This window comes from Etheostoma cragini, chromosome 4 (genome assembly GCF_013103735.1).
Source record: "Etheostoma cragini isolate CJK2018 chromosome 4, CSU_Ecrag_1.0, whole genome shotgun sequence".
Classification (NCBI taxonomy): domain Eukaryota; kingdom Metazoa; phylum Chordata; class Actinopteri; order Perciformes; family Percidae; genus Etheostoma; species Etheostoma cragini.
The window spans coordinates 18,855,319-18,867,511 of NC_048410.1; the positions used below are offsets into that span (position 1 = coordinate 18,855,319).

The 12,193-nt window shown below is 38.1% G+C and overlaps 1 protein-coding gene across 4 annotated transcripts in view; it reads left to right on the top strand.

The window, feature by feature from the left end:
• Window positions 1–12,193, top strand: part of arhgap9 (Rho GTPase activating protein 9) — a 41,062-nt gene that overhangs the window by 897 nt on the left and 27,972 nt on the right. For all 4 annotated transcript variants that reach the window (XM_034870384.1, XM_034870383.1, XM_034870386.1 and 1 more), the window contains exon 2: window positions 11,540–11,880. In XM_034870384.1, the coding sequence (XP_034726275.1) occupies window positions 11,659–11,880 (222 nt within the window). In that variant the 5' untranslated portion in view covers window positions 11,540–11,658. The remainder of the gene's footprint in view (window positions 1–11,539; window positions 11,881–12,193) is intronic.

Sequence of the window (12,193 nt, forward strand, 5' to 3'; positions counted from 1 at the left end):
AAATAGCATGCCTACTTTTTCCAAAACAAGTTATTTTCCACATCATGGTGTCTAACCACATGCAGCCTTTACTGTCGAGAGCCACACTTATACACAGTCCCAGCAGGCACTTAAAAACACTTTAACGTCCAGGATTTCTTGTGGAAAAGCTTTTTAGAGTTTCCTGTTCGGCACCTCCCCATGTACATATATACACAATATTTTGGCATCTAATGCACTTTCCTTGATTATTGATACAATATGTTTATGTATATGCAAGTCCTTCAGAGGATGATGGATTCTCAGATATTTCATCACTACAATGGTGCTGCCTGTCTCCATAACATCATTTTGGTCATCTCTATTGCCAGTCATTAAATGTCACAATGACAAGAATTGCTGATTTCAGCTATATATATGACGGACCTCCTGGCATGCAGAAATATTTGCACACTGCCGCGAACAGGCTTTTACCCTTACATGCTTCTCAGAAAGTGCATGGACGGGTTAACCACAGGGTGTGATGAGAGCAGTTTGACGCATTGCATTTTTGCTGTTTCTAATCTTTGTTAAATCCATGCAAAGCAGGATATTTGCTCCCTTTTTTTGCCAGCCTGTGACGACACAGGCTTGGAAGATTATTCTCCAGTTGCAACTTTTGCTGATTAAAAGTGCCCTGTACCATGTGCAGTATTAGCGGGAGGGTTCTAAGTTTGCGGTAATTGCTAGTGTGCTTCACAGACTCTTGTGGATGCAGTGTGAAAGATAGACTGAGAGTGGAGCCTATTACATCCTGGTATGTTGCTAGTCAGATTATACTGCTGCTTTGGGATATTTTAGCAAGTTTATGGTCCAGGCCCTATTTGGTGTGAGATATGTATCTGCTTAGATGCATGCTGTCAGCTTTGGAGCACAATGACACAGTAGTAGATCAGAATGTGCATCAAAACCTCATGTGACTTCTCTGCTTTGTACTGTACAGACCAGTCGACAGACACAACCCAATTGTGTCTCCACTGTACGCAGTTTTGTGATGTAAGGTCTTTCGAAATAGATCTAGAAGTTCTAAACTCTCAAATGTGACAGGTGGATGATTTGTTTTTTTGTTATCCATGTACTGGTTTGTCTCTTCAGATCGCAGTGGTCTTTAGAAGGTATACTGTAGTTGTGATTTACTTGTCGTTCTTTAAACTTTCTGTCAAAGAAATCCGATCTTACTAGTGTTTCTCAACCTTTTCTACGCTATGACCCCATAAGTCACAAAAGAATTCTCGTGACCCAAAGTTGTCATGTGGCATGCTAGCATGCAAGGAGCAACCTGAGACATATTATAAAAAAGAGTATGGTATTAAATATATTCACTTTCATTAATAATATATAAACAATATCAGTATGGACTCTCAGTCAGTTTATTTGGTACACCATACTGACACAAATGCAGTTAATGTCAGTTCCTGAAGTTTATAATGTTCATTTTTGCTGAAACTGTTTTATTAAGGTGATGATTTAACAGATTGTAGTGATGAAACCCGGTCCCTTATTTACTCACTATACTGTATTGTCTATATGAAAGCATCTTACCATGTCACAACTACTGAACAGTATTGTATTTCCACCTACTCTCACATCTGTGCTCTGTTTTAATCCAGTTTAATCCTGCATTTACTGTGCAATGATTAGTGCTTCACTAGCCTGTACAATTGTAAAGGTACAGCACTATAAACATCACCCCAGAAATTAAGAATACAGTAAATATTATTGTCATACAGACCTAAAATACCACATTTGATAACCGGCCAAGCTGTTTCACATTTCTTAGGTTAAGCTTGCATCAGAGCTAAAACGATTAGTCAATTATAAGATTGGTCGATTGACGGAAAAGTAGGGCCCAAATACTTAAATAATCAATTTAATCATTTCACTCAATTGTTTTAAGCAAAATCAGTAAAAGGAAGTGCTACACATAATTGGGATTCTGCTTCTCAAATGGGAGGATTTGGTGCTTTTCTTTCTCATAGTTTGTATCATTGTAAGATGGATATTTTGGGGGTTTGAACATTTTGTCAGACGAATCAAGACATTTTGTATAGATGCTACGTTTGTCTCCCTCGGTCCAATTAATCCAATAATCAAGAAAATATTAAGCAGAATAATCAATAATGAAAATAATCAACAGTACGTCCAGTGAATTTAAGAAAAAAATGGAAGCAAAGTTGTTCTCAGAAAAACAATTGCACCAAATACTTGAATTAATAGACCTGGAGGCACAATGGGTGAACTCTCCTCCAATATCTGATACATTCAAACCCTTTATGTTATTTGTGGAATGTCCCTTATTGAAAAAATTACCTCTTTCACCCTGTGAAGGCATTAAAGTTGTGCCTGCGTTTGTTTGTTTGTTTGTTTGTTTGTTTGTTTATGTTTATGTTTGTGTGTGTGTGTGTGTGTGTGTGTGTGTGTGTGTGTGTGTGTGTGTGTGTGTGTGTGTGTGTGTGTGTGTGTGTGTGTGTGTGTGTGTGTGTGTGTGTGTGTGTGTGTGTGTGTGTGTGTGTGTGTGTGTGCGCCTCCTCTGTATAGTGTTTGCCTTGGGAGGTTTTGCTCTTCCTTGTGTCCCAACAGTATCGTGCTCACTTCAGCTGCACAGGGCTGAAAGTGGGTCTTTGACTTGCCTGATAGCTTTTGACAGCTCACTCTCATCCCCGCTGGATCAATGGAGCTCAGCGCTCTTCATTAGAAACATCAACGCACTGCTCATTCCCACAGGCTCAGCAACTACCCACCAGACCAGTCAGAGACTGAAGCTTTTATTCCTTTTATTCTCCAGAAGAAACTTCTTAACTTCTGTCAGTGTGACTTTTTATTTTCTTCAATTGAAAAATATTGTGGGAAAATGTTGAAAGAGGCATAGCTTGTTTATATGCCATTGATGGATACTTGATATATGGCTATTAGCAACAACTGTCTGGTCAACATGTTGGTCAAACCTCCCCTTAAATGTAAATAAAACACGATTTGTTAGGTAACAAATATTTGTAATACTTCTTATTCTGTTTGACCGCTGCAAATCAATGCACTGCAAAATCCATATCTTGGCAGCTTTAGCTGTATATTCAGTCCTAAAATGGTTGTATTTTTCAGTTCTTTTTTGAGTAAGGCAGGACAAAATCTTGAAATAATGAATCGCTCCTAGTGCTGAAGTTATAAGTTGATTGACAGAAAGAAACTGGCCAAAAAGTTTAAAAATCACGGATTTATGGATTTTTATTTTTATACGCTGTTATATCCTGATAACAACTTATTCATTTGTTATGTCGATGTAACAACGTTTGTTTTCTCAAGATAAGGAATTGATTAATTGTTGTGTTCGTCTTGAATTCAAACTAATGCCCTGCCATGAACGGCTTCCGTACAAAGCACTATTCAATTAATTAATAAACATTTAATTACGTTTTGCATCACATTGCTAAGTTAGTGTTAGCCTTCATTTACCTTCGTTACCTTAGCTGAAGCAGCCGGATATACAATAGTTTGTCAGCCTCCCATCTGTGTACAAATGAATCGCACAACTCATTACTAACGGTAGACTACATCTACAGCCAGTGGCTCTACGGAAGCCGTTCGTGGCAGCGCATCAGTTTGACTTTAAGATGAACGCATTATTAATTATTATTATCTCGATAAAACAATCTTTATGTCGAGATAACAAAATAATGAATTTGTTATCTCGAGAAAACAAACTTTGTTATATCAAGAAAACGCATTAATAAGTCGTTATCACGAGATAACAGTGCATACATTTGTTTTTATTTTTTAATCCGTGGCCGTTCTCGGCTTCCGTAAAAAATCCCTAAACGTTTTAAGTAATTTTTCAAGCAAATGCCAAAGACTCATCAACTCCAATTTCTAAAGCTTTGCTGCTTTTCTGTGTTTTAAGATTGTAAATTGAATATCTTTAGTTTTAACACCATTAATTGGCAAAACAAGCAATTTGGACTGTGAAATCATAACATTTTCTTTTGTCCAAACAATTAATCAGCTATTTGAAAAAGTAATTGATGGATTCTGTATAGAACTAAAGTACTTGTTAATTGCAGCCTAAATTCCTGTGCTGTAATATTAAATACATTCATGAAGATCATCTTGGAAAGGAATTTATAGATTTATACCTCAATACTAGTTCAAAAGTAAAATCCTTAGGTGACATTTTATGCTGTATTTCCTCATACGTAATATAAGCTGCTTATTAAAATAAGAAGCATTTTTCACAAGCTTATTTCTCTTGCTGAAATAAGCTAAGGCCTTCCATAGCAGCATATTTTTCACCTTCCATTTTTTCTATAAAATGCATAAGCTAATTAAAACTGTAATGCTTGAATTATTTCATGAGTTTAAAATGCCCCTTGAGCAATCCTGGACTGCTTTGCCTAACTGGCGAATACGGGTTTGTCTGGTTGTTGTTTTTATTCAAATTGGGGAAATGAAAACTTGAATATTTTACAAGTGCATTCTCTGAAGAAGTTTGCTATGTGTCGATGCGGGCTGCGGGGTTCATTGTAAACACAAGTGTTGCGTCAGCAAACACTTGAAATGATGGCATCACACATATGAAATGTTGTTATGTGCAAAAAGAAACTAATAGCACACTACTGGAGACGCTGGAGATGGTAGTTGGTCACAGAGGTTGTTGTCATGATGAAAGCAGAGAGTGTGAGCCAATGGCTGCTTTACTGTCATCATCTCCTTATTGACTGGCTCTCTGATAATATATACAGCTAATCACTGAAGGAATCCAACATACCTGTTTAGTCTCACACACACACACACACACGCACGCACACACACACACACAAAAACAAACACTCAGAGAAATACATTCATACACACGTTCACACAGGCACACTGGGAAAAGCAGTGTGTGTGTTTCAGTGTCTCTCTGGTCTAATCATCAATAATGCATGGCTTTGGGAGGATGAAAGCCTGTTTTGGCTTGAGGCTTGTGTCTTATATGGAGAGAGAGACATCAGCACTATTAGTTATAACTGTACATCCATAGACAAAGTGAATGCTCCTTCACATGGCTGCCCTCAGAACTGCTTATCAGGCGCAGAGTGGACTCATGTCAGGCTAAACGTTTAAAATACTTAAGTTGATAACAGAAAATGTTTTTATTTTAGTTATTTGTTTTCTGAATTAAGGATCTAAGGATAGAGTGTGTTGTATCATGAAGCTTTCTGAGGCAGGTTTTGGGGGGCTATATAACGTCTTGAGTCCTCAAAATCTCACTTTGTTATCATTTAATCTATTTCAGTAGTAGCTTAGTCTTATAACTTATGGTTTGGTTTAGCATTGATTTTAGAAAAGTTTCAAGGCACTGTGCTTAACCCCAAGATATACGGCTGTGTTACAACTCCTTTTAAACATATTGTGCGATGTGGACACACATGCAATGCTTTACCTCACACATCCTTACTTGACTTTAAGGGGTGGCTCAAACCAGACAATGCTTGTTTGCATGTAAATCAATAGAGATCGTGCACAGATAGCATGGCTCCTTCCACTGTAAGGAGCTCACAGCAGCTGTTCGGCTGACACAGATAATAAATCAGCAGTCCTGTTAGCTTTAAGTGTTGCACTTATTTTGTGGTGATTAAAATTACTGAACAGTGTGTATCATGTGGAGCAACTTCTCTTCTCTCTCATTTTCCTGCAAACCCTTTGGTTATAGACATTCATATGTAAATACAGTACTGTGTGTGTGTGTGTATGTGTGTTATGTGTATACGGGTGTGGGAGTACACGCAAAAGCCCTTTGAAGTTCCTCATTCACTCTATACTCCTCTTCCCCATGTCTCATCTCCCTTTGAAGACCATGTAGCCATGATTAATAAAGTTGCCCCCTTCCACTTCAAACATATGGAATGAATATGGATAGGCTACGACACTAAACTTTCAACCGACACGTTTCACTCCACTCCCGTGCTGCTGTGTGATAAAGTTTGATCGGCCCTTGCAATCTCTGTTGGAGCTAAACTTCAGTCATTCAGTGACTTGTCGTTAAATGGACTGAACGAGCTTGATTTGGAGTTATGACATTGCTTTTCTAGAATGATATCTTTTTCATTTTATTAATAAAGCTTGTGGTACTGTCTTTGTCTGGCTTCATCACAGGTGCTCTGTGTCTTTAACTAGTTTTGTAAAGGCTTTCTAAACATCATCTGCTTATTTCATTCCCCAACAATATAATTTATGAAATGGTCATTTGCATTCATTACCACTCTCTCACAGTGTCCTCCAGTCTCGGGGTATTTTCAAGGGCGTCATGATAAAATTATCTTAAGGTGGTTTTGCATGCATGCCTAAGCCCATAAAATACATATTAGTAACACTAAATGACTCTTATACCTTACTCAGATCTCAACGTGCCCTTGAACTTGCCAACAAATAAGGTTGCTCCCAACTATGGCACAATGTGAGGATAATGCACCTTCAAAAAAAAACTATGAACCTTCTGTCTATCATGTCTGTTGTTTTGAAGAACAACATTTTTTAACAGAGTAATCAAACTTTTTATGTGTGTGTTTACAACCAAATTATTATTCAAATGCAGATATTTTCATATATACTGTGTGTGTGTGTGTGTGTGTGTGTGTGTTTATTGTACACACACACAGTTTTCTGGATGTGAATTTTTATGTTCACTGTGATAAATTATCAATCTCAAGTGAGCTTTAACTAGATTTTAGGAACCAATGTAGGAACAGCAGAAAGCCATGACTGCCCGTTGAAAAGTAAATCTGAAAATGTATGTATGGTTTGGATAATACACGACTAAAACATGCATCACCAGGAGGGCCTATAATCCTTAAAGTATTTAATCTAATGGCTTTTTTCAGGATTGTAGATTTGACTGAAAATGTAAAATGTTGGTGCATCCCATCCTTTGTTACTGACCATTCTATCGGTAGAATATTTCAGATTAACCCCAGTAGATTAACATAATGTGCTCTGCTCCACTGCTAACATCCATGTGGTGGATGTGTTAACTGTTTGGTGTATCTGTGTATTTCAGTGGCGCTGTTGATCAGCCAGCTCTGTGTATGGATAGACGGCTCAATCGATGAACTCGGCTGCTGCTTGCTTGTGTTTGGTCGGCACACAGGACCTCTCTTGCTCTGTTTCTCACTCTTGCTAATATGTTCCTCTTTCTGAAGTTCAAACATGGTTTATTTGCATGAATGGGTAAGGGCTCGAGAGAAGTTAATTTTCCAATGCTTTTGTTTTTAAGGTTTGTTAATGGGGTTGCATTCACGGATTTGACTGCAGAGTGAGCTGGTGACCTTGTTGACCAGAAACTCTCTCACTTCAGGACTGTGTGTGTGTGTGTGTGTGTGTGTGTGGACACTCTCTCTTTCTCTCTCTCTCTGTCTCCTTCGCATGCACGCATGCACAAATTGTATCCTTTTTTTTTTAGCTCTTTCTGACTTGCATGCACACTCAGTCTGAGATGGAGTGAAATAACACACGCAAAGGCAGGCAGACACATTACACGAGGCTCTTTCTCTCCAAGTTTTTCTCTCCAAGTTTTTCTCTCCTCAGTCTTTTTTTGCTCTTATTTCATTCAATTCCTATTTTTTGCCATTCCTTCCTTCTATGTCTCCTCTTACATCTCTATATTTGTGTTATTAACACCACAACATAAGCACTGTGCCCTCAGCCCCTGGCACAAATGATCATTGCCTGTCCCCGGCCGTGGCCGCCCGCCTGTGTCTGTCCCTGACACCATATGGGCCTCTCTGTGTGTTTGGGTGTATGATGCCAGTGCCCTCTCCACTGCCATCTGACCTCTAAATGGAAACACAGTCTGACCTCATTTTTCCTAATCCTAATTTGTTTTAGACCAAACTTGTTCTTTCATTTTTTTCCTATTCACTGTTGATGGATTTTGCTATTTGTGGTAAAATAATGCCAGCATTTGTATGCGTCTTCATTCAAATAAACATAATGAATCAGACACAAGAACAATAAATAAAATCTTGAGTCATGGAATGAGAATGGACTACAACATTTCTAACTTCTATTGTACTTTAGACAGAGCCTGAACTCTGAATAATACAACCAGGGACTTTAACACTGCTTTAACTACCTAATTTGCACATGACATTTGTTCCTGTGCTGGTAAATAAATTCAAACCTAGCAAATGAGCCCTAACTCAATAAATATTAGGTTATATACCGTAAGGGAAACTCCTTGAGTAGCTTGTTATCATTTGTTAGTTCTGTGTTTTGAGCAATGAAAAGAGACAGGAAAAGAAAAACAGGTGTGCAAGCAATATCAGAAGTGCTCTTCCTGTCTGTGTGTGGGAGAAGACCTCATGACTAATATCATGGACAGGTTGTATGAATTGGCACTGCTGTGTGCTGTTTTGTCCTTTTCTTTAATCCCAAGATCTGATGTAATTCTTTCCTGCACATCTAAATAGTAAATTAAACATTACTCAAGCCATACAACAGGATTGTTAACACAAAAACAACCACTACTCTCTGCTTCAAGGCTCAGCTTGGAAGTGATCATTTCTACTCACACTGCACAGCAGTCAGATGGGGCAGCAGGCCAACTCAGCAACACTTACGTATGCACAACATACTCTATTGGTTGTCAACACTTAACTTAACTGCGTGAGATGTCAGAAAAACAAAGGGCAAGATAGAGAGGATATGACCCAAACCAGGGTTGAACTTTGATGTGTGTGTGCAGTTTCCTGTTTGCTTTCTCTCCTTGTGCCTCTGACTTTTGCCTCTGTCCCTCCAGAGTTTAATCGCAGTTTTTAGAAGACCTTTTTTGAGCACCAGAAGCACCAACATTATAATTAAAATTTAGCTAATCAATAGAAAAACATTTTAGCAGTTTGTTCTAGAGAAATTGAAAAAACAAAGTCTCAGTGGCATTTATTTAGATCAGATTAAACTTTGAAAATTCTCATCACAAGCATTCTCTATTTCACATAAACAGAAAAAAATACGTCAACAAATTAAAGAACAGCACAATATTACAAACAGCTGCAGTTTATGTAGTTGTTTTCCTTTACGTTTATTGTCTGACATACACCTCAAAGCACCAAACATAGATAAACATAGACAAAGATAATCAGACCTGTGACTGACATGTCACAAAAAACGCAAGTGAAGACAGTAAGGAGGGGCATTTCCAAAAATGAAGAAGTGGCTTCCTGCACACCAGAAGAATATGGTGTAGACCAAATTAAAAATTCAGTAGTTTACTGTATTAGTGTTTCCTCTATGTTAATTTTGTAGTGGTGGCCCGGACTGACCTGCCCCACTGCTAAAAAGAAATCCTAAAGGAAACACTGCTGTATGGTGGCTATTGTTAGCAAACTTTAATTAGATATTGCCGCATAACTGAGATTTTTGACTCTTCTCTACTAGTAAAACCTTTATCCTACTACCTTTACTCAACAAAATATACATAGTCTCGCTCTAAATCAAGTGATCACAAACTTCACATATATTATTATAATCACATTACACACAATCTGACTTTTTTACAAATTGCACTAAATACTTTTATGTGCACCTGATTCTCTCATTGATTATGGGGCATGGTTGTTTTTGGACACTTGTCCTACATATTTCTATAATAGAAATACGTACATTTAAAAAAAATGTTGACAAAAACACAAACAGACTTGTGGATGTGCCAAATGTTTGATGTACCCATTTATTTATTTATTTATTTATTTATGTGTGTTGCAGCTACCTCACAACCTAAGACCATTGAATCCACTAGTGTAATGTGGGAAAGAGACCTCAGCAGATCTCTAGTCTACCGTATTTACATATTCCAAATGTGAGGTGGTATTTATTCTGATACATTTGATGAAGTGCCTTGGAAATGTTCCCCATTCCCAATAGTAGCTAGTAGCTAGCCAGGCATTGCTTAAGCCCATATTCTGGTATTGAGGGATTTCACTGTAATTCTCTGTAGCGGTGGGGGTCACAGATTCATGTCTGTGCTTTAATAACAGTTGGATTATCAAGGTTCAGCCAGCTAACCCTGCTCTCCCTTCCATCAGCTTCACATGACTCACAGCTCCATTCAGCTTCATCCATTCCCTCATGTCTCAGTTTCTCTATTTTGTTCATTGTCCAGATAGTCGTCCTGACTATCTGCTCTGTTTGCACTTGGTATATACTGTGCATCAGGCATTCAGACTATTCTTCTTTAGTTTGCCTATCTTGTTGTTTTTCTATCTATAATTCATAATTCCTCTCTGCCCCCTTTTATCCTTAGTAATAAACCAATAAACAAGCATTGTCTCTATTCATTTTCTGGGATCTCTCTTGTTTGCTGCCCCTCCTCTTGTGTGTCTGGCAGAAAGTTAGAGGTGTTCTTATGTAAGCGGGTCTTGGCTGCGTAGAGCAGGGGTTTAGTTAGGGGATGCAGGCTCAGGTGGAAAGACGGAGACAGATGCTATTTTAGGTATACTGCGCTCCTTGCATCCTCCAAACGCATGAGTTATTCACACACGTGTCTCTTAGTTCTACCAGGATGAAAGGAAAATACAAAGTGGTAGTGTGCATATATCTGCAGTGACATTTTATCCTCATGTCTGTCAAGTATATTAAAATTGGAAGGGGAAAGTGTTTATTAATTTGCAAATATTGGCAAAAGCAGTCAGTTACTTCTCTCTACTTTTAAGACGTTAATCTTTAAACTATTATTCAGTCTGCATAAACTTAAGAATCCTATATGAAGTAAAAATACCAGATTCATGCATTCCAATATCTTAACTTTGAGGATTTGCTGCTTTTTTTGATGTTATTAACAATGTAATGTATTTTGAGTTTTAATTCATAGACTAAATAATAAATCAATTGATTAAAAATATATTAAAAGGTTTATTAATAATGAAAAGAATTGTTGAAGCCCTACTTCAGTCACATTAGAGTATTTTAGTCTCAGATGTATTTCTTGAAAGGACTCTTGGTACAAAGCGGTCAGTCATTATATAGTTTAAACACATTGGTTACAGCTTTCCACAAACAGGGTTGATTTTTTTTTTGTTATTTGCAAATAGAGCTGCAACTGAAAATTATGCTTTCAATTAATTGTTTAAAGCCTTTATTGTCTTTCTGATAGACTGTTAGCGTTGGATGAGAAGATGAATACTACTTTCACATTTGGCTTGGCTTAGCTTAGTTTAGCTGACTGTCGCTCTGAGCAGATGCTGGGAAACCAGCAGAAACTCCAGGGAATTTTACACTTAGTATTTTGTGCAGATTAAACAGACACATGTTAATTATTGAGCATTAGAGGACAGAGACGGGTTAGCATTTTCCTCTTTGCGCTTAGCTAACCAGCTGCTGGCTGTAGCTTTAATTTCAATCTCCTCATCAAACTTTTCACCGGAAAGTGAGTGAGCTTGGTTTGTAATGCCAGAAAATAGTTAAAGCTGTGTAATACAATTTAATGTCTCCCAATGTCTTCTTTTGTCTAAAAGTTCTTTCTCTGTACCTCTCTGTCAATCTTTGCTGTTTTTAGAGCATGGCTCTGGTCTGGCTCCAGTCTCACATGCCCTGTGCTAATCCAACAAGTATCACCAGTATCAACCATCAGCTCGCTTCCAGAAAAGCTTGCTAAACAGGACTGTGTGAGAAGCCATGCTGTCTGGGACCTGGCTGCGTTCTGTGGGGCACCAGCAGCCTGCTGCAGCGCCTGTTGTGACTCCCAGAAGCATGACAGTTTGTGGGGTCCCCAGTGGGACCGTGGTCCTTGAGGCCCAGTATGACTACAACTACCGCGGTGCGGATGGACGGCAGGTCTGCATCAGGGAGGGCGAACGGTTTATTCTGCTGAAAAAGACCAACACTGACTGGTGGCAGGTAAGAAAAAAGTTCAGCTATAGTTTGTCTTGTTTGGGTGGAACCAAATATTTATAAAAGCAGGGACATAGCATCTAGTGCGTTGGACTCTACGTTTTTGAAGAGAGGTTTCAAAGTTTGAATTTGTAATAAATAAATAAATAAATGCTGACAATAGTCACCATTTTTATTATTGTCAACAAACTCCCTGAAAAGACCGAAACCACCATGTGATTCATTTCTTAGGACTTGCATATTTACCATTTGTTCTTACTGAAAACATAAATCTTTAAAAACTAATCACCAACATACACTTTCATTTTTACAAAAAGTT